This window comes from Malania oleifera, chromosome 11, assembly GCF_029873635.1.
Source record: "Malania oleifera isolate guangnan ecotype guangnan chromosome 11, ASM2987363v1, whole genome shotgun sequence".
Classification (NCBI taxonomy): Eukaryota; Viridiplantae; Streptophyta; class Magnoliopsida; order Santalales; family Ximeniaceae; genus Malania; species Malania oleifera.
Window position 1 is genome coordinate 48,896,485 of NC_080427.1, and position 26,926 is coordinate 48,923,410.

The 26,926-nt window shown below is 36.9% G+C and overlaps 2 protein-coding genes across 3 annotated transcripts; one reads left to right on the forward strand and one right to left on the reverse strand.

Moving 5' to 3' along the window:
• Window positions 1–1,802: 1,802 nt before the first annotated feature.
• On the reverse strand, window positions 1,803–11,709 carry LOC131167513 (uncharacterized). The gene is made up of 3 exons (XM_058126317.1): window positions 11,610–11,709; window positions 2,686–2,841; window positions 1,803–2,172 (listed from the first exon to the last, which is right to left on the reverse strand). Exons 1-3 carry the CDS (start codon window positions 11,707–11,709, stop codon window positions 1,805–1,807), a joined length of 624 nt encoding a protein of 207 aa, XP_057982300.1. The 3' UTR covers window positions 1,803–1,804.
• Window positions 11,710–11,846: 137 nt separating this feature from the next.
• Window positions 11,847–26,079, forward strand: LOC131167819 (transcription factor GTE8-like). Of its 2 annotated transcripts, none has more exons than XM_058126749.1 (11): window positions 11,847–12,516; window positions 13,013–14,326; window positions 14,465–14,513; window positions 14,618–14,755; window positions 20,025–20,098; window positions 20,231–20,300; window positions 24,115–24,195; window positions 24,280–24,395; window positions 24,516–24,582; window positions 24,696–24,826; window positions 24,912–26,079. In XM_058126749.1, exons 2-11 carry the CDS (start codon window positions 13,106–13,108, stop codon window positions 25,179–25,181), a joined length of 2,217 nt encoding a protein of 738 aa, XP_057982732.1. In that variant the 5' UTR covers window positions 11,847–12,516; window positions 13,013–13,105; the 3' UTR covers window positions 25,182–26,079. The 2 variants fall into 2 exon arrangements, with proteins under 2 accessions (XP_057982732.1, XP_057982733.1); XM_058126750.1 differs by having other exon boundaries at window positions 20,025–20,083.
• The last annotated feature ends 847 nt before the right edge of the window (window positions 26,080–26,926 follow it).

Here is a 26,926-nt window from a genome sequence, read left to right on the forward strand (position 1 = left end):
CTAAACAAAATCAACTGAGAAACCCCCTTTTCAAAACCTTACCATCAGAATTTACCGAGCTCTTCAAATTTGCTAACCCTCTTTGACCTTTCACCTTTCAACTTTTACCACCATCAGACACACTTTATTTCCTCCAATATCACTCAACTTTAAATCCATTTTATCCTCAAGAATTTGAGCTTCTAAATCCTCCTCGAAAATCTCCTCCACTAGAATGAGAAAATTCCATCCCTATGCTGAAACTTATTCAACAACCCATCATTATCAAAAATTGAAGCTCCCTCTAGACCTTCCAACAAGCATGGATCAGCATAAGATAAATCCCCTATTTCATCACAGGAGCCAGAAACCTACGCATATTTTTTTGGAAATCTATCCAACAATAACCCCCCAGCACAATCAAAATCACTATTGTCATCACTTTCTAAATCTGAAACCTCATTTTAGCTTTTCTAATCTCATTTGAACCTACTGCAATCATCTCAACTTAGGAACTTTCACAATACTAAAGTCCCCTTTAAAACCTCTCCTTAGTACAGTAGTCGTTGACTCATCAGAATTTTCTCTCTTATCTTCAAATACCTTCTTCATTGCAGCACCCAAACAGGCTGCCTTTCAATAAGCAAAAACCTTATTACCTTCAAATTTATCCATTTAAAGACAAAAAACAACACACTCCCCCAACGCTGCTTTTTTTCTACTCTTCTCCACACCACCTTCTAATACATTTTCGGAACTAGACACAATTTTATCACCACCTATTTCTATTAACATGTATGCATGTACATAATTACGTAATCACTTTAGTTTAGATATGTCCGAAATTATATAGATACGTAAATATACTATTAGTTACATCTATCATTTGAAATTAAACAACATAATACGTAATTCTAAACTATAATAACATTATTAATTAAAAAAACTAACCTTCCTCTAGATGCAGAGCCAGAACCCAAATACTCGGAACGCGGCGTGTGATATCAAACCAACTCAAAACATAAACAATTATCTCATGTAAACCTCTTAAATGAAATATTCACGTTATTTTTCTAAATATTAAATAACATACCCCATCTTCGGCTCTTAAATAGTCTCGCCTCGCCTTCGCCCGAGCCCGAACGGTCACCTGCACCTCGAACGGTCACCTGCCAACGCAACGGTTGTTTGCAAGCTCGAAGCTTCGTCTGCAACTTTTCTTCTCTTCTCCTCTGCACGATTGTGTTCTGAGAAGGCTCAGGGAGGAATTCAGCACGCAAAACAAATCTCGCAGGTTGGACCTGCGAGATTTACCACGTGTCACGATCCCTCGGAATCTCGCAGCCACGCGTCGCCTATCTGTTCGATCTCTTCTCAAATCTCGCTGGTTGGACCTGCGAGATTTACCACGTGTCACGATCCCTCGGAATCTCGCAGCCACGCGTCGCCTATCCGTTCGATCGCTTCTCAAATCTCGCAGGTTGGACCTGCGAGATTCACCACATGTCATGATCACTCGTAACCTCGCAGCCACGCGTCGCCTCTCCGTTCGATCGCTTCTCAAATCTCGCAGGTTGGACCTGCGAGATTTCTTCACCCGTCGCCACACGTCACGTAACCCCTGTTTCTTTCTTTGCTATGCGTCGATGGCAGAGTGGCCAAAAGTTTAAATCTCGCAGTATGAAGCTGCGAGATTACGTGAGCATTATTTTAGGAAAAAATTCCCTGTTCAGAGTATTACTTTATATTTTATTTATTTTTAATTATAAAACCGGAAAAAACTCATTAAACAGGGAAGAACCCAGAACGCATCGAAAGCCCTATCCTACCTCTCTCGCACAAAGCTTCCTCTGTTCTGCTCCCTGACGAAGACTCGACGAAGTCTCCAGCGAGTCTTCTCCTCGACGATAGCCTCTGCTCTCTCTCCGACGATTCCTCCAGCACCTCCTCTCTCTTCAACGACTCGACGGCTGCTTCCAACGATTCCTCCCAAGCTTCTCGTCTCTCTCCGACGAGTCGACGTTCCCTTCCAAAGTTTGATCTGCCTCCGACGACTCCCTCTGACGTAGTTTTTCCCTTCGACGAACCCTTCGGAGCTGTCGTCTCTCTGCAGCGACACTCTGCAGTCCCTCGCCTCTCTCCGCGACGCTCTCACCCTCTCGTACTCTCTGCCACTGTGTTGGCTGCAGCTGGCTTTGAAATTAGAATATATTGAGACATTTTTAATTTGGCTTGGCTTGGCTCATGCTTATTCTTTTAATAATAATAATAATAAAACTAATCCAATGAAAAAACTAGGATGATTATGAAGAACAATAAAACTACTTGGACCTCGAATGAGAGCAGCTAAGCAATCCGAGCCAGAAAACAAGCGTTTTGCCGCCGCTGCGTGAATTCGAAGGGTGGAGTGCTGATTGATTGTGGGGGCTAGGAATATATTTTAGGGTTACTGAAAACACAACAGTGACTATATAATGTTTTATTTTAAAAAATAATAATATGTGACACCCTAAACACATAAAACCTAATTTTTTATTTTGAATAAATGAACTTAAGAGATCCTGAATTTAGATTTGCGCAAAAATAAACAAAATTTGGAAATGCGGAATGACCGACCTTGTTTGTTTGGTGATTCACATAGTTTAACAGGATATGGATTAGTGTGTATCCTGCGGGGAAAATCAACAAAAAAAGAAGGTGGGATACCTGGCAAGGGAGGCGGCAAAGTAACAGTAGCTGCAGTGAGTAAGCCGGCGAGGTAACAGTAGCCGCGGTTGGTTAACCAGCGAGGGAGGCGGTGACGGCTGGTGAGCGCTGGCGAGGCGTCGAGGGGGCTGTCCAGGCACTGCGACGAGGGAGAGACTTACGAACGCCACGAGGAGGGAGATGGTTCGGTAGTGTTTGGGAATATGGCCAAGCACTCCAAATTCAAATTAACAGATTAAAATTTTTGACATTTTATTTTTTGGAGAAGAACTGATGAAAAGGTTTATTTTATTTTTAATAAATTTGATAGTTTTAATAACATGCTATCATAAAATTAATAATTATTCTTATTTTATTTTGTAAGGTAGGAAATGATACAATGATTGTTGAATCTTGTTTCGATTCGCTGTAATATAATTTTATTATTATTATTATTATTATTATACATAAATCTAGAACAAAAATTAATAATTAATTTCTAAATGAAGTTCTTATGCATTAGTAAATATTTATGCCAACCATGATTTCTTAATTATAATTTTTATTTTACAATTGTCTTTAATTTAAAGAAAAATCTTCATAGTTATAATTCTAGTGATTTTTTATAATAAAAATATTATAATATAAATATGGACAAAAGACACTCACTTTACCTAAGAATTGGCAAGAAGGCATTACCCTTTCTTGAGGTTTCAAAAATTTTAAAAATTTTCCTGAAGTTTTAAGAATTTCAATGACCTCTCTTAAGGTTTACCAAAAAGGCACAAATATCCCCTCAAAAAACTTTATCTTTCTTAAAAGTACAAAGAGAGGGTTAAGTTTTTTTAGCAAATCTTGGAAGGTCTAATATTTTTTAAATCTCGGGAGAGATAAATAGAATTTTTAAAAGATTTAAGTGAAAATGAGTGTCTTTTGCTTGATAAATATTTATAGTGTGTAATACAAACAAGGGCAATATGCAAAGGACTTGATAGGAATTTATAAGAAAGAAAATATCTCTGCACAAAAATTTTAGGTCTAATTACATAGAAATTAGCTTCAAGCAAGTCCTCATAGGACCAAATCAATACTTCAAACCACATTCTCATAATTTACTTCAAAAAATTCCCTTCAATCAGACAAATTTACAGAGTTGACCGGTCGGTACCTATATATGTCCTATTCCTCCCAATAACCCAATTTTAGCAATGAAAGCTATATGGTGTTGCCATATAAGGGGTTTTTCCAATTTTAATATTTTTAGTAAAAATAACTTAAAAATAATTCAAATTGAATTTTTTTTTTTTTAAATATGATGCATTTAAAAAGTTATTGGTCCATCCAACATGCTTTAAGTAAAAAACTGTTGGATAGACCAGCAATTTTTAATGAACCACAAATGCATTAGATGACATGGTCGTCCAATGGCAATTAAAAGTCGCTAGATGGTATTGTAACATCCCGAACCCTTAAACCCGGTCCGGTGCGTTATTCCTGATTAAATCCTGATAATCTATAATTAAATCATACATACGCAGCGGAAAATATAACTATGATTCTTAAACATAAAAATAAATACCAGAGTTTATTAATTCTATCTGTATCTCATAATAGTCAGTATTCTCATATATCCACATATATCCAAAAATATATAGTATTCGCAAATACCAATATGTTTATACCATCCATACCTCAAAAAATTTTAAAATATAAAACATAAAACATAACTTATATACATCTCAAATATCATCAAAAATATTTATACCATTTTCTTTATCTAGAACCCCAAAAATGTTACATCATCAACCCATTGAGCATTGGTATGGGATAAGATTCATTATTTGGCTTCATTATGGGTTGTTGCGGTTGGCTGTTTCAAGGGTTTGTCTTCTCAGGATGTTTGGCATGACTGCTTTGTTGTTTTGTATTTGTTATTCGGTTTTTAAAATTTTGTTCTTTTGTTCTTTTTAGAAAGTTTTCTTATTCTCTAACCTGGTACATTCTTTCTTTATTAGTATTATTCTTCTTTTTTTGATGAAAAAGTTTTTTTAGTGTTTAGGAGCACGGATTTCGGACCTTCGATTTGGAATTTTGTGGATTTGAATGAAAATAAAACTTTGTATTGTATTTTGTCCAAATTCACAAAATCCAAATAATCCAAGGCTTCAAACCCGAGCTGGCGAGCTCCCAAACGCTGGGTTAAGGTTGGAGGAGTTGAAGTGGAAGAAATGGGATTTGTGGCCACAAGCTCCGACACCATGAAAGAATATGTAGATGGTGAACAAGAAATTATGGAAGCTTAACCATTTGCATTTGTATTACTACGGTGTAATGTACATATACAGTAAGGCAAGGATACTTTCATTTTGTGGGGTTTTGAATATAAATAACATGAAGAGTGTAATGGTTAGACATTATGACTCGATAAGGTGCATATTTTATCTTTGTGGCTCGTTTGGTTGCAAAGATGTCTGGGCCTAGCCATTGTGGCTGTTTTAGTCAGCCATTAGGATATGACAGCTATATAGGGGAACAAGGTCACTTAGCACATGATACTTATGTACCAATTAATGAACATATTGATGTAGGATAAATAGCAAGGCCTTGGGAAGATTCTTGTTGGAGATTAATGGAAACGAACATATTGATGTAGGATAAGAAGCAAGGCCTTGGGAAGATTCTTGTTGGAGATTAATGGAAAAGAATTGACAAGGGTTGTTGTGTTTAATTAATTAGTGTATTTTGTATGTTTAGTTTAAAAGCATGGATTATACATATATGTGGGGACTTCGTCGACGAAGCCCTAGAAATTTTCTGAAATTTTTATTTCCCTCAAAATGCAATGTTGTCGAAGTCTACGACCTCCTTCTGTTTCTGTATCTATTTTCTCTCCCTCTTATTATTATTAAAATGCTATTATTTTTCGAGTCACTACATATTTCATGTTTCTATGTTAAAGAAATATGTCTCAAATCTCTCTCATGTCATTAGTTATACAGAATTGGAACTCAGTGATGCTCTAGCTTATGAGGAAATTCCAGTAAGAAAATTTAGTTAGTAAAAGTTTTGTGGAAAAATCATGTTATGAAAGAAGTTTAATGAGAGCTCGAGGATGAAATCAAACAAAAATACCCACACCTGTTTAGGGGGGTACAGTAGTGGTCTGTATAGTTCAAATAATGACAGTTTTTATTTTATTCATTACAAAGTGACGAACGTATAATTGTAATTTAGAATATAGGATAAGTAGTGTTGTTGGTTTCGAGAGAATTTTCTTTTATGATTATATTTGTAATTTCCTAGAACTGCTTATGTAACCATGGTAATTCTCCGCCATAAGTGAAGGTTAGTAATAAAATAAGTAGCCCATTTTCTTTAAAGGATGGTGTCAATACATATAGTAAATTTCAAGGACGAAATTTTTGTAAGGAGGGGAGAATGTAGATACCCGAATAATTATAGTAATTAAATAATAAAATAAATGAGAAAAAAAAATTTTCAAAAGGGATTTCACCAAGGTCTCGTCGACAAGTGAAGGAGTGCTCGTCGACGAGAAATTACTAAGAGGACTGTTTGCAGAACTTGAAACTCGTCGACAAGGAGAAGGTGTTCATCGACGAGCTCCCTTATTGACTTGTCGACGAGGCGACATGTCTCGTGGACGAGGCCACATGGACAACACTCTATATATAATCCCAAATCTGATTTTCAGCGAGGAATTTTATTTTATCAGTTTTTTTTTCTCTCTCTACACGGTTTCTCTCACTTCTCTCTAGGTTTTTGGCTCCGTCTTTCCCCGGTTCGATGATCAGAAGCTACCACGGTGATTTTGGGGAGATTCTTTACCACATAATCGGAGCAAAATATTGATTTGAGAAATTTGGGGAACCATCCTAAAACTAGGGTAAGTAGATTATTTGGGTATTGTCAGTATTACCAAGTTTATTTGAACCTAGATTTTGTATTATAAGAGAATATACTTGAGTTTTGCAAAGTAAAATTAGGGTATTATATTTTTAGGAATAGGGTATTTTGAGGACCCCAGTGGGTGATATTTCATGAACTCAGGTAAAATGATAAATAGTTTATAATTTAGAAATTATGCATATGTGGATTTGGGGATAATATATATGTGATAATTATCTAGGTGAATTTAGTTGTTTGATTAATAAACTATACGTGTGTTATCTTAGGAAGTTGAAATTATGAACGCCGCGTGTGTGAGAATGTAAATAGCATTTAGTGCTCAGATAGTCAAGTAAGGGAAATATGTTATGTTAAGAAATTTTAGTATTGTTATCAGTATAAATTATATGTTTTACCAGATTATTATTCAGATAATAAAATAATAGTATAACAAAAAATACAGATTTCAGAACATGTGAATCTAATTATTTAATTGTGTGACGTAAGCTCGTAACAAATTAGTACAGTATTTATACGGTTTACAAATACCATGTTTTATAATATATTAGTAGAAAATATCATGGAATATACATGTTTTATAGAATGATGGATTTTCAGTATACACACAGATAGAGATTTTTCAAATTATTCAGAAACATGATTTATAGTATTTCCAAGACACCATGATTTCAGAACCATAACACCTAGATACTCATATATTCATACAGATATTCATATATATAAATATTAAATATTTAGTCAGTTATTCAGATTTTTAGATTATTCGAATCAGTTTTACAATGTTATGGTTATTTCAAAATCATGGTAAAACAGTAATATAGACATATTAATTACATATATATATATATATATATATATATATATAGTATCAGACCCTAATGGACCAGATTCAGTTAGTAGAGCATGGTACCATAACTGTTTTCAGTTCAGAGTGCAACTACATAACTCAGATAGTATGTGGATTTTCAGCAATCGATCGTGCTTATGTTGTGGACAGGCTCCCCATCAGTTAAGGTTGAGGTGGCTGATCTGACTTTTGGAGTTCAGTTGACTTATCTTGGTCGGCCAGCCAGTGATAGGTCCCGCATGCGGGTCGCACAACCCTGTCATGAGGGGTTAAATCATAACTTTTAGTTATCCACCAAGGAAATTTTTTTCAGTTATTATATATATATATATATATATATATATATCTAGATTTACAGAAACCGTGGATATACCTATGAATATTAGAAGTATTATGAATAGAATATTCAGAAAAATAGTTTATGTTAAGTAACATAGGTATGAGCTATACTGTGTATTAATTATACATGTTTTCTCAAACCAAGTTATTTGCAGTACTTCTAAATCAGATTTTACAATTTTGTAAACTCATTTGCCACACACTAGCGATAACATATTTCATATTACTGAACATTGTCTCATCTTAGTGATTTAACATTTTTTAGATGATCTAATTAGGCGAGCAGATCAGGCTCACAGATAGAGGGGAGTACAATACTACCTTGTCTGTAGGGAGAGTATTTTTGGGAGGTCACTTTTTTTAGCAGTCCCTAGGTCCAGGTGAGGGCATTTTGGGAATGACTATGTATGCATATTATGGAAAATTCTGATACTTTGGCATTGTATATATTGACGTGGTTATATGTATTATGCTTCCAGCTGCATAGGTAGTTTATTGAGTTCCAAATTCCACGGTCCCTATCTGGTTCGCGATGATGGTTTGGTTTATATCAAAAGGTATCAGAGTAGTGAAATTTTACAATTTATATATGTGGAAAAAAAATGGCATGAAAAACCAGATCGTTATAATATCTCTCTACAAGTCCGTCTAAAGGCATTCACATCCAAACTGCAGGCTGATGGGGATCAACATGCCCTATGTATCCCTTTTAATGATATAATGACACATGGACGACCTCCCGATGTCCACTCCTTTGCTGACATAGTGACACGTGGATGACCTCCAGATGTCTACTATTGTTCATATCTATTTTGTGGGAACACGTGTGATTAATTGAAGATCTTTTACTTCTGTGATGGAAGACTTTTTTTATGTGAAGACTTTGCTATTGTGTTAATTTATATTTTTCATGGATATGTTATTTCAAGATTATTAGGTGCTTTAAGACCATGCTTGAAGACCCAAGTGAAGTATTGAAGCAAAGTCCAACTCAAAATGTGGCCCCCACATGGCTCCAATGGGTCCTACACGATTTTGGCATTCCTTTTGGAATATGTTTAAATTTCAAATTTGAATTGTAATAATGCAAGACAACTAAGTTAGACTTGTGTGCTTATGAGTTGAAGTTTCTTGTTTTTTAGTAAGTATTAATTGTGTTAGGTTAATAGTTGTTGAAAGTTGTTGAGAGTTGTTGTTAAAAGTTGTTGAGTGTTTAGTACTTTGTCTCCCATACTATGCTTATAAATAGTCTTCTTATTGTAAGAACGAGAGACATGAAGTTGAAGTTGAATATTGAAGAAACATCTCTTTGCTTAAGCTTGTAAAACTTGTTCCTCTCCTTGTGAGTGAGTAGTGCGAGACTACGACGTTCTCTTCGGAGATCAAGTGGTGAGAGACCACTAAACCATCCAACGACTCCATCAACCCCTCCTCCATCTAATACTCTCACGGCCCCCATCAACATCATACGACTAGCACCTTCATACACCCACACGACGATCATCATCTACACTTAATTGCTACGTTCATCTTGTGATTCAAAGCTTGTACGAATGACTAACAGTGTGACCTAACTACGTGTGGAACAACGTCAAGTCATCTAAACCAATATCTTGGTAACTTCAGTACTTGTGTTTGAATCCTTTTTATATTTTGTGAACCTTCGCTAGTAAATTAAAATCACATTTTGAATAACCCATTTGATTCATAGATTGCAATATTAGTACTTGCTAGTTAAAATCAATTGTATGAATATTAATTTGCTAATATATAACTTTTATTCTTGAATCTTTAAAATAACAACTTTTTAACATATAACTTGATTCCTTTGTGAAAGAACCAATTGGGACTTAATTGCTGGACTATACACCTTTTGAAAATCCTTGAACATATGAAATAAAGCATGATTTATTGTGTTTATGTTCGAATAATTAAATTCTTAAATTAAAGTGTTTAGGAGTATGTGCTTGTGCGAGGGTTGAATCGTAGGACATAGGTCGACCATTCTCGTCTTACATCACAGGCCCGACGCCTTTACTTCATTCTTACGCAGGCTATTGGCTGAGACCACCCTACACTTCTCTCCAGAATAGTGTGGGCACACATGATTTAATAATCAATCACTAGCAACAGTATCATGCTTAGATAACAATTGACCTGTAGGGTTCATAAAGCATATCATGCAATTTAAGTAATAAAAACTACAATTTAAATTATTTCATTTTATACCTGCCATTTAATAAAAACCTGGCCCCAACCGTCAAACAAACTCAGCTCATAGCCGTCAAATAAAACTTGGCCCCCGGCCATTATATAAAACCAGTCCCCCAGGCCGTCATATCAAATCCTTGTATTATTTACAAGCAGTTCCAATATGTTTCACAAACAGTTCCAGTACATCTCACAATCATTACAAAATTCAGTTACACAATCAACCATATAAATTTATTCACCTGCCACCCAATTTTAATATTCAAACATGATACAAGAGACAACCAAAAAACCACTATATTTTTAGTTCATGAGATAAATTAGATTTTTCACCGTTTGTATTATTCAAAATACCGTTCCATATATCCTAAGTTTGTAAAATTCCTGTTGAACGGTTGGTTTTCAAAATAATATTTGAACTTATAAATGAATAAATATATAATAGTTTAATCCGTTCATATTTAATAAAAATCATGACTTAACTTAATCCCCTTACCTATTTACTGAGAGAATTCCTACGACGCTACTAAAGCTTACCCTACGACGATACAGAGCTCAAAACCTTAAAAATATATTTCTCCAGTTCAAACCACTACACCCCAGAATAATAATCATTAAACACCCCTTGACCCATACATCCTCGTTTAAACAGTTAAATGTTAGCAAAATAGTTTATTTCTACTCTTACCTCAACTTTGGGGTGATGCCTGGAAAGACCCCGTTCACAAATCCAATCTACTAGACTTGTAGAGAATTTTCCTTAGATTCTCATGGTAACTTCCGATCATCGATTTGGGTGACAAACGACGAAGAATCGTAGAGAGAGAGTGAAGGGCGCGATTTTGAGAGAGAGAGAGAGAGAGAGATTTTTAACTTTCTTAATCAAGAAGTAACTAAATGTATTTCTAGGTCATTGACTCGGCTAGATTCGTTGACGAAATGGAGTCTTCGTCAACGAATTGCAGAAGGGCGTTCGTTGACGAAATAAGGGGTTTGTCAACGAACCCTAAGCCTGAAATTTCTCTCGATATTTCTTCGTCGACCAACCACAAAAGGGCATTCGTCGACAAAATCAGGGGATTCGTTGACAAACTGCTGTTTGCCTTGAATATTTTTCCTTTTTCTTTTTATTTATTTATTTCATTATTTTTTGGGTTCGGGTTCCTACAATTGGGTGTTCGAGTGCATATCACTCACTACTTACTTTTGTCACCACTCAATGTAGGTGCTACTTGAGAGTTGAGACTTAAGACTAAGCAAATTGTGCAACTATGTTAGTGTACCCTAGTTTTAGCTTAGTCTGTTTTATTTTTTTGTTTTGAGTTCTTATTTGGTGTGGTTAGCCACACATTTTTTTTGATAGTACTAAATTAATTTTTAATTTTAAAATATTATATAATTATAATTAAATATTTATATTTTATATATATATATATATAGCATTAGTTTGGGTAACTACAACACAGAACAAAATTGAATTGATATCCAAAAAAAAAAATATTTACTTTGAAGCTGAATCGAATAAATCGGTTAACCAAAGTTTTAATTTAGATTTTCAGATTAGATCGATTTTCAAATATTTTTGATCAATTAATAATAATAATAATAATAAATATGTTACTTAAATTAGGGACAATAATCAATAATCTTCTGGAAGCTTCTGTTGAACAGCTGGAGCTGGCGGCGTTCCCATCTCTCAAATTACGGGTTGACCACGTCATTACTGCTCGCACCACATGATGCACGCCCTACGTGGAAGCATCTCTGCCGTTCCGCTAAGATCCAACGGTCTCTATCCCAGTCACTGCAGCCCGTTCGATCATCAATTGGCGGGAATTCTACGACCTGGATTGCTCCCGTTGCGGCGGAAAGCCTGGGCACTCGCTTTAAGTACACACACGTCTTTCTTTCGCTCTCTCTATCTGGGATTGGAGCTGCCCGAGGGTTTACACGTTCGGGGGAAGCGTGTCTGCTCGCGATCCAGATCTCGTCTCAGATACTCGAAAATCTAAGTTTTGTCATAGGGTTTAGGCTTGTTAGCTTGTTCTTCATCTCTTTCTCCCTTTCTTTCTCTTTTTCTCTCTATATCTATAGCTGAACTTGTGTCGAGCTTCAGTTTGATTTAGGTTTTATTCGAACAAATTTATAGTTACTGGACGTCGTCTTTTTTTTTTTTTCGTAATTCATTAAAATTTTATATTGAGTTTCGGTTTGATCCAGGGTTTTTCTTCCCGAACTGAACTTAAAGTTAGTGGGGTGTTGTAGTATTTTTTTAAAATTTAATTTTCTAATTTTAGCCTCTTGCCCTGAACCGAGTGTATCATCTACTGGAAGCCTGAGCTGAATTTAAAGTTAGTGGGGCGTTGTAGTATTTTTTTTTTTTAAATTTAATTTTCAAATTTTAGCCTCTTGCTCTGAATCGAGCGTATCATCTACTGGAAGTTCGTTCGGCTGGAGTTCGAAGGATTTCAGGGCATTGAAGGCGAGGAAGGGTTCTGGGAAGCCGTAGGACTCTGCAATCTCAAATGGTAAATGGTTGCAGGGTTTTGGGTCGTTCTCTGTGTTTTGGAAATGTTCTATTGCTCTCGTGTTTTTGGTCTCTCTTTGATTCCTATTTGGCAATCACGACAAAGTCAGGATGGGTGGTTTTTGGCTGGGTTATGTATTCACGCTGTTGTTATGAATTCATCTTAAATGTAAATTTTAAGTGCAAGTGTTACAGGAATTAAAATCAGTTCTATGTTTACAGCGTTCTTTTTCAATTTGATTATTGAACTCCATGACCGACTTCATTTGTAAATATTAAGAGAACTTCATTTGTAAATATTAAGAGAATTTGAGAGTTTTGGTCTGCCAAAGCAGTCTGGATGTAATATAATTAAGAGATTAGATGCTTTAATTCATTAGCACTGGGTGTAATATTACTAAGATACTAAAGTCTTTGATTTATTGGCCGTTGGCTGAAAAGCGAAGTATTTTGCAATTAGCTGAGGTGTAATTGTCTTCCCTGATTGGTATTTGCAGAGAGAGGTGATTAAATCTGGTGGGAAATGATCTTGTAGAGCACATTGGATAGGGAGATTTAAAAAATTGGTTGGAAACAATTCAGTTGTTAGGATGGCAAAAAAGGACAGGTTTCCAGAAGGTTACTCAGATGAATTTGTTCCTCATTATCAACATGCTTATGGCCCCCCACGTGAATCAGAGGGATCTGGTAGTTCAGGGCGAGTTGACACTGAAATTACTGCTTCAGAAGACTCTTTTGCCCCGGTTAGGAAATGTATTAGTTTGAATTCAGATATGCAGGATAGTTTTGGCGTCCCTACACAAGTCCTCCCTCTGTTGAATATTTCGTCATCTGCAAGAAAGGACTTAGTACTCAGATTGAGAGCAGAACTTGAACGGATTCGGATTCTTCAGAAGAAAGTTGATTTGCAGAGGTCAAATGGTGGTGTAATGTCCTCTTCTAATGGGCCTCCGCAGGAGAATGCCCAAAAATCATCTATGTTGACTTCTGAGCAGAGGAAGAACTCTAATCATCCAGTCCATAAGTGCTGTGGCTGGAATCGTGGTTCATCAGGCAAAATTGAATCTGCAAAAGAAGCTTTGAGACCAAGTACGTCGACTACAATGGTAATGAAACATTGTGAAACATTGTTAAAACGATTGATGGCTCATGAGTTTGCCTGGGTATTTAATTCTCCTGTTGATGTAGTGAAGTTGAACATTCCAGACTATTTTAATGTTATTAAACATCCAATGGATTTTGGGACAATTAAGAGCAAGATATCTTCAGGTTTGTACTCAACTCCTCTGGAATTTGTTGCTGATGTGCGGCTGACTTTCTCTAATGCTAAGACCTATAATCCACCTGGAAATGATGTCCACATCATGGCAGTGACACTCGGTAAATTTTTTGAAATGAGATGGAAAGCTATTGAGAAGAAAATTTCTACCAATGATGACAAGATTTTGCCACCAAAATCAGGCTTTTGTGGAGCCATGGAAACAGATAAGTCAATGCCTCCCTCAAAAAAGAGGAAAATCACTTATTTGCCGCAGGAAGTTATGTCACATGATGCTGAGCGGATAATGACAGATCAGGAAAAACATAGTTTGGGCATAGAATTGGAGGCTTTATTGGAAGAACTGCCAATGAACATTGTTGACTTTCTGAGAGAACATAGTCCCAATGGAAGGGAAATTGGAGAGGACGAGATAGAGATTGATATTGATGATCTCAATGATGATACATTGTTTACTTTACGGAAGCTTTTAGATGATTATTTGCGAGAGAAACAAAAAAATTGTGCAAAAGTTGAACCTTGCGAGATAGAGGTAATTTTCTACTTGCCTCCCTCCAACATCCCCTCCTCCCCAGCCTCTGTTTTGTCCTTCTCTTAAAACTGAAAGTTATAAAGCAAGCATGTGCCTGTGTGTATGATGATTATTATGTTTTCCTATTCTCTGTTGCAGCTGCTAAATGAGTCAGGGCCTAGCAGTTCTTCAGTGCAACAATGCAAAGGTTGTTTGGCATTCCATTTGGTTGTATTAATATTTTGCTGAATGTCTGCAGTTCACAGTAGGGTTTCTTTGTGCCTTTTGTTTTACTTTGTTGTGCATTTGTAGTGAATCCTGTTGATGAGGATGTTGATATTGGTGGGAGTGAACTACCTGTCTCAAGCTACCCTCCAGTGGAGATGGCAAAAGATTCCGACCATAGAAGCAGTAAATGTATTAGCTCAGGCAGCTATGGTGGCAATGCAGGTTCGTATTAGTGTTGATGTTGGTTATTTGGTATGTATGCAGGCATGTAGGTAGATTAGGTAGGTGTGTGTGCTTGTTTTAAAATTGCTGTCAGAGTACTTGTAAACAGTTTAACTCTTTGATATTTGCATTACTGCATCGCTGTTCAATACATCAATTTTACTCCTTTTATATGAACATAAAGAACCTGGGTTTTAAAATAGTTTTAGAACACAATTGACTTGTTGACGAGCTAGGGTGGCTGTATGACGTAGACAATGTTCAGATAGCCATATTTTAATATATTTCCTACATTAATCATAATGAAGATCCAACTACATTCCACTAAGTCCCTACTCTAGAGGGAAGAGGTGTGATAATTCTTTAACTTTCTTTTAGAATACCAAAAGAAAGAGTTGCAGCAGGTTGGTGGAACTTCTGGAAAATGTTGGCATATGTTTCCATTTGGCAGGGAGAAGAGGTCAGGAGTTATCAAGGCCAGGGCTTCTTTTGGCGAGATTGTGGCTCATGAATATTGGAAGTGGTGATAGAATAAGGGCAGTCTTTCAGCATCTGTCTTATGCCAACGCTCTGTGCCAACCTCTAGCGAGGGATTTCACGATCTCCAGTGAGAGTTTCTATGGAGCTGGTGGTTATGATCCGGTGGTGAAATTACAGGGGAGAATCTGGGGAATAGTTAGGATTTTAAGTGGAAGGTATTTGATTGGGGAGGATGCAGTGGGAAATGGGAATTCAAATTTCAGGAGATTTGGGCCTTCAAATGTTGTGCCCATATGGAATGGCATAGGTCTTGGGTTGCAAAAAATAAGTCGAGGGAGTTGGGTGAGCTAAAGACTTATCATAAATCTGTGCTGAGAATGTGCGGTAAGGGCCTGAAACAAGTAATATTAGTTTGGGTTTGAAGGGAGTTAGTGGATCAGGAACTGTAGATGCAGAAGGGTCTGGTTCTTTATTGTTTGGACTTTGAAGGGTTGGGTAGGTCAAGTAACAAACGGAGTGGGGGTGGGGGCTGAGAAATTTGTTTCAAATTGGGCCGGCTAAACTTGAGAATGTGTTGGAAGGTGCTGCTTCTTATGTGTCCAACTCTGGAATTGATGTGTGTAGGACTAAGATTGAATCGAACAAGGGAAAAGAAGAGGACTGAGCTTCTCAAGAAACTATTTTGCCCATTCATAATTTTCTGGAAACTACTGATGATAAATTGTGCCAAAGAGAGGAATCTTATAAGTGGGAAATCTTTAGCCATCCCTTTGGTTAGTAACAGGGACAATTGCAACCTGCGAAACCTTGTTGAGGAGATGGGTTTTAAGTTATTAGCAAAGGATTTGAAGGACCCATCGGATGGAAAAAAAAAAAAGGTGCAAAAGAGTTGAAAAGTTAGGCATTTTTATTAATTATTGTGGGTGGTAAAGGGTAGGTTGTATGCAAGGGGGGAAAATAGTTACATATGAAGATACTTAGTTGGAATATGAGAGGTTTAGGGGATGTGAGGAAGAGAGGGCTCATTAGGAGTTTTTGTGCAGAAGTGCTCCTGGTATTGTTTGGGGGCATTGTTTTTTATTCATGCAACCGAACTTTAGAATGTGGATTGCGGGTGTGGGGGGGGGGGGGGGTGGTTAAGGGGTATTTGCAATGGAAAATGTTAGGAGTGGAGTTTCTTCCTTCCCAAGGTGCATTGGGAGGTTTTGATTATTTGGGACACTTGCTCACTCTATTTGTAAGATTGATAGCCATCTGTACCTGTGTTGTTAGAATATTAGAGGTAGGGGACCATTGGTGGGTTATGTGAATATATGGTCTCAGTAGGCCACTGTTTGGGTCATGTTTTTTGGGAAGAGCATTATGCAGTTTTTTGGATTTTGTTTGTTTAGATGGTTTTTTTTGGGGAGGAGGGGATTTCAAATGGTGAGATTGCTCAGCTGGGCTTTCTTATGGCATGTTTAACTTATAACTTTAGTAGGGAGTGTGGGTTAAGAGACTTTCAGATGGATATTGCTTTATTTTCTTGGTCAGCAACTGGGGAGAGGGTGGAGGCATGTTGTTTAGATAGGCACTTATTTATAAGATGAATTTTTGAAACCTTCCTCAATGGTTTTCCCTAGGTTTGATCATTTTGCTATTTTGTTAGTGTCTAGAAAGGTTAACTCGGTTCCTATGCCTTTTAGGTTAGAAAATAAGCGGTTGGATCTTAGGTGTTCTCTACATTTGGTGAACGATACTTGGAATGAGGAGCTTGATGAAAACCTATGGATTTCTTTGTTTCTGGTTTTTTGTTCTATGCTTTTGTTTCTGGGAGAATGCCTCATCCTCTTTTCTTTGTAATCTTTTCTGTTTTTCATTTTAATGAATTTTTTGTTATCTACAAAAAGGATAGGGGTTAAGATGGCTTTAGGTTTATGTGAAAGCTCAAAAAGTTGAAGGAAGCTTAAAAGAAGTGGTATATTGAAGTTTATGTTGGTAATGGAAGAAAAGAAGCAGCATTTCATAGGATTTGTAGTTGTTGAATAGGAAAGAGGAGGTGATTAAGAGGGTGGGTTTAAAAAATGAGTTAAGAGGGGTAATTTGGAGGGAAGTGAGGAGTTGGAGGCAACAAAATATAAATGGGTTGATAGAGGAGGGGTTCGAGTGGAATGCCATTTATGTGGTTCAGCAGTCTTGTTTGGACCAGAGAAACCTTTTGAGGAAACTGAAGTTAGGAAGGTAGTGTTTGAGATATCTTAGGATAATGCTGCAGCTCTTGATGGATGCAACCCCCCCCCCCCCCCCCAAATTTTTTTTGTAGGATTTTTGGGATGTGAATTATAGTGGAATTGAATGAAGACTTAGAAGGAGTTTTACTTCAATGGGTTGTGGATAAGAATATTAATTCCACTTCTTTTACTTTACTGCCTAAGAAAAATAGATCTATTAATGCTGCTGATTTTCAGCCTACTAGTTGTTACCTCTGTGTGAGATTATAGTGATGGTGCTTGCAAGTAGGCTGAGTTTAGTAATAGGAGACATAATTTCTAAGGCTCAAAATTCTTCTCTGGGAGATATCATTTTAGAGGAGGTGGTGGAGGATGCGAGGGGGAGGAAAGAGAGTTGTATTGTGTTCAAATTGGATTCTGTAAAGGCTTATAATAGAGTTTGTTGGAAAACTCGTTTTGGGGAGGAAAAGGCATTGGAGATATGTGGAGTATTTTGATGAGGGGTTGTTTATCTAATGCTTTGAGCATCATTATCATTGTTAGCAGGGAGTCTGAATCATAGTTTGAAGTCTTTGAGGGGTGTTGGGCAAGGAGCTCTAATGGCCTGTTCTTGTTTGTCTTATGAGTCTTATGACAGGTATTGGGGTAAGTATTGAGAAGATCATAGTGTCTCATCTTTAGATTATTGATGACATTATCTTTTTCTATCTTTATGTTATTTATGACACTATCTTTTTCTAAGGATGATAGGAACTCTTTTTTAAATGTGCTTTTCATTTTATAGCACTTTGAATGTGTGTGAGATTAAAAGTTAATTTAAGGAAGAGTGGGATGGCTGTTATTAATTTGGGCGTGGATAGATCTTTGGAGCTGTCTTCTTTAGTTGGATGCTGTGTTGTCAGGTGTTTGGATGGCACGGAACACTTATTTTCAAGGAGAAAGAAGACTTGTTGGTCTTTGGTATGGGATAAGATTCATTATTTGGCTTCATTATGGGTTGTTGCTGGTGGCTGTTTCAAGGGTTTGTTTTCTCAGGATGTTTGGCATGACTGCTTTGCTGTTTTGTATTTGTTATTTGGTTTTTAAAATTTTGTTCTTTTGTTCTTCTTAGAAAGTTTTCTTATTCTCTGGCCTGGTACATTCTTTCTTTATTAGTATTATTCATGGATTTCGGGCCTTCGATTTGGAATTTTGTGGATTTGAATGAAAATAAAATTTTGTATTGCATTTTGTCCAACTTCACAAAATCCAAATCCAAGACTTCAAACCCGAGCTAGCGAGCTTCCAAACGCTGGGTTAAGGTTGGAGGAGTTGAAGTGGAAGAAATGGGATTAGTGCTCACAAGCTCTGACACCATGAAAGAATATGTAAATGGTGAACAAGAAATTATAGGAGCTTAACCATTTGCATTTGTATTACTATGGTGTAATGTACATATACAATAAGGCGAGGATACTTCGAATTTGTGGGGTTTTGAATATAAATAACATGAAGAGTGTAATGGTTAGACATTATGACTCGATAAGGTGCATATTTTATCTTTGTGGCTGCTTTAATTGCAAAAATGTCTGGTCCTAGCCATTGTGGCTGCTTTAGTCAACCATAAAGACATGACAGCTATATAGGGGAACAAGGTCACTTAGCATATGATACTTATGTACCAATTAACGAACATATTGATGTAGGATAAGAAGCAAGGCCTTGGGAAGATTCTTGTTGGAGATTAATGGAAAAGAATTGACAAGGGTTGTTGTGTTTAATTAATTAGTTTATTTTGTATGTTTAGTTTAAAAGCATGGATTATGCATATCTGTGGGGTTGTTTGTAATATTTGTGTATTTTAGGAGTGTATTTGTAATTTCATATTGTTTTAGGGGTATTTGTGCAATTTCATTTATTAGGCTTTTTTATAAATAGTGTGTTAAAGCCATTTGAATTTGAAGTGAACAAGAGTTTCCCCCTTGTATCTCCTCTCTCCTCTCTTCTTCTCCATCTCTTCAATTTCTTCTCGTATCTCCCATGGCTACAGATCCTTGATGCTGCCTCTGCATCATATATGGTACTTTTTTGGTTACAGTGAGATCTTTATAGATGTCAGAAAGGAAAAGTATGCTAGCCTCTCCTCCTGCATGGCTATATGATGGAACAATATCACGTTACGATCCTTATGACAATTTTGTGGTTGAAGGAGGGTAGCATACATATCCTCTTAGATGTCAGAAGGAAAAGAAGAATAAATGTGTCCTAATCATTGCAATTCAAGTTATAGGAAACAAAACCAAGCAATTATACATGACATGGGCTACTTAAAACTAAAAAATATTTGAGCATTCCTCCTAAAATGTCATGTTTTGAATGGTACAAAGTATATGGTGGACATTGCCTTGCTCTGGTTGTTACAGTTGTCTTGGCTGTATCTTGGGGTTTATGCTGACAGCTTTGCTGGGAACTGTTTTGTTGTAGAGTAATAAGTTCAAACTCCCTATCTAGTTTTTCATTTTTTGGATGCAAGATTTATTCACTCTCTAACACAGTTGCTGCTAGTTGTAAGATTTTTTATTGTTGTGTTTGTTTTGTAGATTTGAACTCTAGCAGTTCTTCAGGAAGTGAGATGGATGGTGCTAAAGCTTCATATCCTGTGAGTGCGTCAATGGTATATCTTGATATTTGTGCTGTTTTATTTTAAAATCCCTTGTGATAATATGGTCAATTGTTTATTTTTACTTCCTGTTGGATGGTCTATTGTTTCTCCATTATCATCAATCTGTTTTTCTTTTGAGTACAGGAGAACTTTGGTTCTGGGTTAGATATAATAAACAAAAATGCAAGTGTTAGCAGTCCGGTTGATGGAAATCGTAAGTTTCCTGTTCTCATTTATAGTTCTTGCTTGTATTTTCTGCTTCTCCCTTCCCCTGATTCCCCCTTTTCTTTTTATTTCTCTTTTGATGAGGTAAACTCTTTAAAATCGTTATTTCGGTGAAGGCCAAGGTACCTTCTAAGAGGATGGTGTTCTGGACAATTTGCTTGTATTATGAAAGAGCAGAAAATTAGTATTGCATGGTGATGCAGGATAGAGTCCTGGATTTGCTACCAAGGGAGAAAATAGGAGAAATTGAGGAGAGAAGGAGAGGAGAAGAAGGGAGATACACTTGGGGAAAGAACAGTAGAACACATGTTAACTCTCAATTCAAATTCGACAATAACCAGCTCCTACATGGATTCCACACACTGTTTATAAGAAAGCCTATAATACAGGAAATTACATATATGTCCCTGAAAAATATATGAAATTACACACCCCTAAAATACACAAATATTACAAACAAGCCCACGAAAAGCATAATCCTACTACAAGTAAACTAAACATGTATAATAAATCATCAATAATTAAGCACATTGAGTTTAGGACCCAATAATCCATTGTTCCTTTCTTTGAAATAGACCTCCAAATTGGGTCAAACTATCAATCCGGATGCCCGCTTCTAGTCCTACACCAATACCCTCCTTCCTAAAGGAACTCAATTTCATCAAGTTGGGAAGTACCTAGGAGTCCATCACCATGAATATAATCATCTCACCTTATGTGAAAGGTACCAATATGCATAAATTTGGTGAGTAGAAGAGCTTAAGATGGTATCAACTTATTCTTCTTTTCTGATGTTGAGGGAATAAGGATTTCATATCCATCATGCTTAACCCTCCTATCCAACCATGGATGACCCAAAAGGATATGATAAATCTAGAGAGGGAAGATGTCACATTGCATTGTCTCCATTATTGAACCAATCTTGAAGCTAAGCAAGCGATGATCACCCAAGCTGTTTTGTATGGGTTGGATGAGGTTCAACTTACAAATTTAACTTCTTCATAGCTTCTTCAAAAATTGTATGTGTAAAACTACTAACTACGAGGATCAACAACCGAAGTACAAAGTTGCATATGACAAATCACTTGAATCTGAAAAATGCTAGTTTGTGTCTAACCTTCATTTTCTTCAACCCTTATGGTAAGAGAGCATGTGTTGGAGTACTAAACAGATTTTCATGTTGCTATCATCTGAATACCTTCATCTCATCCTACACTAATTCCCTCCTTCCTAAGGGAACTCAATTTCATCAAGTTGGGGAAGTACCTAGAGTCCCTCACCATGAATATAATCATCTTGCCATATGTGGAAGGTACCAATATGCATAAATTTGGTGAGTGGAATAGCTTAACATGGTATCAACTTATACTTCTTCTTTTTTGATGTTGAGGGAATAAGAATTTCATGTCCATCATGCTTAACCCTCCTACCCAACCATGGACAGCCCAAAATGATATGATAAATCTAGAGAGGGAAGATGTCACATTGCATTGTGCTACAATTGAACCAATCTTGAAGGTAAACAAGCAATGACCGTGGACCTTAAAGTTAATAGTATTCACCCAAGCAATTTTGTAAGGATTGGATGAGGTTCAACTTACAAATTTAACTTCTTCATCACAGCTTCTTCAGAATTTGTGTGTGTACAACTACCAACTATCAGGATCAACAACCGAAGTACAGAGTTGCATATGAAAAACCACTTGAAGCTAAAAGATGCTAGTTCGTGTCCAACCTTCTTTTTCTTCAACCTCATGGTAAGAGAACATAAGTTGGAGTGCTAAGCAAATTTTTATGTTGCTATCGTCATCTAAGTCAGTTGGGCTCTTTGTTTCATCTTCTTCCAACTACTGAAACCATCAATGCCATCATCATCATCATCATCATCATCATCATCTTCATTGCCTTTTTCTGCAATATAGATGAGTTATTTAGGACACTGTGCAACTCGATGCCGTAAACCTAGACATATGAAGCACTTAATTGACGGTTGGACCTTGGAAGTTGTTCTAAAATGCTAAGGAGTCATCCAAGGGTCCTTTATTGAATTCTCTCGCACAACTCGACTAGTATTCTTCTCAAGAGGAAGAGTTGATGCGGCTCTGAGAGTGTTGTGCTGCATATCCTCCTCAATCTGAATGGCAGCCAGTACTGCATCCCCAACTATAGTGGGATGACATGCAGCAAGCTTGGAGGCAATAGCTGGATTCAACCCCTTTCTTGTACAAAGCTATCATCTGATCCTCTTTCCATTTATGTCGGCACGTGTAGTCAAATGCTAGCCTACTAATTTACTTGTCTTTTTTCTTGCTTCAAACCAAATAGTTGCAAACATGCTGCTACTAATTGGGAGGTACAAATTGCTTTTGCATGGGTTGCTTCATTCCATCCCAGGTTGTAATCTCATTAATCTACATCTCCTAAAGGTCTGTTCTCTGCCAAATTTGAGCTGCTTTCTTCAATTTTGATCAAGCCTACAACACTCTAGCCCCATTCATGTTCTACCATCCGAATAGTCCTTCAAAGAATGCACCCAATCATCAAATCCGTTAGGAACATCATCACCATTAAAATATGAAACTTCTAGTTTAATTCCCTTACTCAAATGATCATTTCAGCTTTCATGCAACTCAAACTCAAACTATCAACACTTTATTGTTTGGTAGGAAATCCATGAGCCTCTTACGAAAGGCTGTAACCTCAGTTGTCCTATTCAAAGCATTAGTAATATTCTCCAAGGCATTCTCCATGTCTTGTACCCAACCAGACAATAGTTCTGCTTTTGCGGATAACTCAACATTAGTTTCCATGCTGCCTCATGCACAAAGACACATGCTGCAATTATTTATCACTAAGGATCCTCAAGACAATGTGCTAAGAATCCTCAATCTATTCAGTCTAACCAAGAACTTTACTTTCAATTTCTCAAAAACAATGTTCAAGAAAAACAAACTGTTGTAAACAACTTACAAATGGCTGCAATTTGGCCTGTTTCTGATGCTGGCAGCATTAGTGGATCCTTCAAAGTGTGTACCGAACTCAAGTGATCAACCTACCTTTCAATCAAATAATTTCACAAATTGCAGATTCTTGTAGGAAAAATTCGAAGCACGGAGGCTAGAAGCAATATTTTATGATTTTGGAAGTTGCAAAATTGGGGGAAAAATTCCCCACACGTGTTGCTGGTTCATGATGCACGTGAGGAGGGAGGGAGATCATGGTTGGGTTCTGATTCCAAATGATGCAGGGTGGAAAGAAGAAATTGAGGAGAGAAGGGAGGGGGAAGTGGAAGAAGCAAGGAGATGCACTTGGGGGGAAAGAGCACACATTAGTTATCAATTCTAATTCAACAAATAACCACCTCCTATATGACTTTCACAAACAAGCCCCCAAAACAGATAATCCTACTACAGGCAAACTAAACACATAATAAATTCATTAACTAAGCGCATTTTTGTTTAGGACCCAATAATCCATTGACCCTATTCTTTGAAATAGGGCTCCAAATTTGGGTCAAAAGGATCCATCTATACACCTGTTTCTCATCCTAAATTAGACAGCCTTCTCCTTTGAAAGGGAAACCATTAGTGTCACAAATCTGTGACATTGTGAGCTTACATGGCACAAACAAAGAGGAGCACATGGCAAGGGACTTCATCCTCTTTGCTTGCGCTTCATGGACCTGTGATGGTCCCAACCCATGGTGTATAGTATCACTCTCTTTGAAATGGTTTCTTGTGAATATTGCAAGTCATTCCATTATTAATTATTTTATTCATACTCTGGTAACGATGGGCATGCAGAACCTGTTAGTGGGCTGGATAAGCTTGATCTGATTATTCAAAAAAAACCGAAGTCTTCTCAGTCAAATCCCCAGCAAGAAGGTAAGTGTTGGGATTGTGGAAATTTTCATTTGTTTTTCAGTTTTCGGAGTATTATGAATTATCTTGCTCCTTTTGACTTTTTAGGGGAGATTGCTCCAACTGAGAGGCAAGTTTCTCCTGAGAAGCTCTATAGGGCTGCTCTGTTGAAGAATCGATTTGCTGATACCATTTTAAAAGCTCGAGAAAAGACACTTAATGAGGTTTGGTACAAATTTGGCTTGGCTTGGTTGTAAAACACCCCATTTTTTATTTGTCTATTTTGCAATATTTTGTTCGTTTTTCTCATTCTTGAATGTAAAATTTGATCTGGCGGACATCAGGGTGTCAAGGGTGATCTTGAGAAACTTCGTCGCGAGAGGGAAGAACTTGAAATGCAGCGGAAGAAAGGTTGCAAAATTTACTTTTGAACTTTGAAGGCTTATTGTTTTATGTTGTATGCGAATGCGTTTGCTCACACAAAATGTACAAGCAAGCATTTTAAAGGTTTTGATACTTTGCAGAGAAAGCTCGGTTGCAAGCAGAAGCCAAGGTTGCTGAAGATGCTCGAAGACGAGCAGAAGCGGAAGCTGTCGCCGAAGCTAGAAGGAAGAGGGAACTTGAAAGAGTGGCAGCTCGGGAGGCCTTGCAGAAGGTAAATACGCATATTAATATTGCATAAATTGAATATAGCTGTCCTGCCTTCCCTGGATCTCATTCAAGATATCTTTGTAATGCAGATGGAAAAGACTGTTGAAATTAATGAAAATTGTCAGCTTCTCAAAGACCTAGAAAAGCTCAGGGCTGTCCCTTCTGAGCATTTACTTAGCTCTGTAGATGAGACGAGCCTGGACCTCTCTCAAGAAGGCTTGGGTAGTTTCAAGTTTGGTGGCAGTAACCCCTTGGAGCAACTTGGATTGTTCATGAAGATGGATGAGGATGAAGAAGAAGGTGACCCGCCTTGTGCACTAGACATGGTTGATGATGTCGAGGAAGGAGAAATTGATTAAATCGGTGTGCTCTACTGGCTGTTTATTTATGAAGGAAGGAGCAATGAGAAATATTTTGATCAAGAAATTTTTGCCCTGGTACTTGCATTCTTTTGATGTGCAAATGGGAGCGGGAGTACTGTTTTCCTGTTTGTGGCTGAATGGGAAGCATAAGCAAGCAACACTCATCACTAATGAATGTCTAATAGGCATGGGGTGATGCTTTTCATACATTGGAATGCAGAAGATGGCTTTAATGCTGGGACTCCATAACTGCAATTCAAGCATTCTTAATTTCCTGGAATGGTTATGCTGTGGGCATCTCGAGAGTGACAGAACTGAAGAAAACAATGATGCCTGATATCCCACAACATCATCTGGTAATGTACTTTGGATTGTTCATGTGAGGCAGCATGGATGTCCTAGACCAGCACAATGTGTGGAAGTGGCTTTTAAGAGATTGTGACGGTTTGACCGCAAGGTAAGTGCGGGCTATTTTGGAAAATTTATTGTCAACCGGGTACACAAGTTTGTGTTTTAGAGGGATCTTTACGAGGGTATGGAAGATGGGTTATTGGTTGTAGCCCTTTTCTGTTTCAGTTCACACCATATTGGGAAAGAAAGCAGTGCATGAGCCCCTCCATATTTCATGTGCTTTTAAGTCTCTCTCTCTCTCTCTCTCTCTCTCATTCATGAATGTAGTCTTCCTGGTATCAGCATTAAAATCTATTTGATGTCTCTTTTCATTTGTTAATTTTTCATTTGCCCCCTTCGGCTATTGTGGGAGCAGTGTGATAAAGGAATTGTTAAGAATATATAACTTTGATTATTGGACGGAGGAAATAAGATGAAATGAAATGAGAAGATAAGAATATGTGAATGTGATTATTGGTAGTTATCAAGCCATTCCAAAATTCAATACCCAGGATCTTCATTTTTGTTTTTCAAAGTCTCCTTCACTTTGGGATTCGATTAGCATTCAGTTTCTTTATGGATAGTTTATGGATTCTGATATTTTTTTTTTGGGTTTCCCTTTGTTTAAAGTAAAAGGTGAGTAGAACAGGGTCTGCTTTTGTCAATTACGCCACTTGAAATTTAAATGAATTGTATTTTGCTCTTTCGAGGTGTAAACTTTGAAGGTTCTAATTTCAGTTGTGCTAATTTCCTCGAATGGGTTTTGGGTTTGAGCTCGCATGAATACAATCCCAACTTAAACCTGGGAAAAATGAAGTATAATTCAGCCAAAAGATTTATCCTAAAAACATTGGGAGCACTTCTATAACTTTCCCCAAGGACAGATGCGAAATTTGCAATTTTGATGGCCGAGTACGCAGGCCAACTGGGTAATTGCTTGGAGATTATAAATTGTTTTCTATTTTCCTTCTAATTTTTAAACCAAACACTAATCATGATGATCTGGAGATAACGAATCGTAATGGGGTGATGATTTTTTGGATTGAAATTTAAAATTTAAATATTGATGTTAAGATGCAAAAGAAAGTGTAATAGCTATGACTGAGTTAATGTGATCATATTTTTTTAAAGCTATCAATTCAAATTATGACCATTTGATTATGAGAAATAGTTAATTTAAATTAAATCTGTTAAATTTTATCACATAGATAAAAATCTATTGTTCAAATTGAATATGACCACATGAATCAACTCATAATTGACCCAACTGTTAGATATTATTTGAGAAAAATTAGTCGAGTTAGATATTATTTGAAAAAAAATTAATCACTATTAGATGAATTAGATCAAAT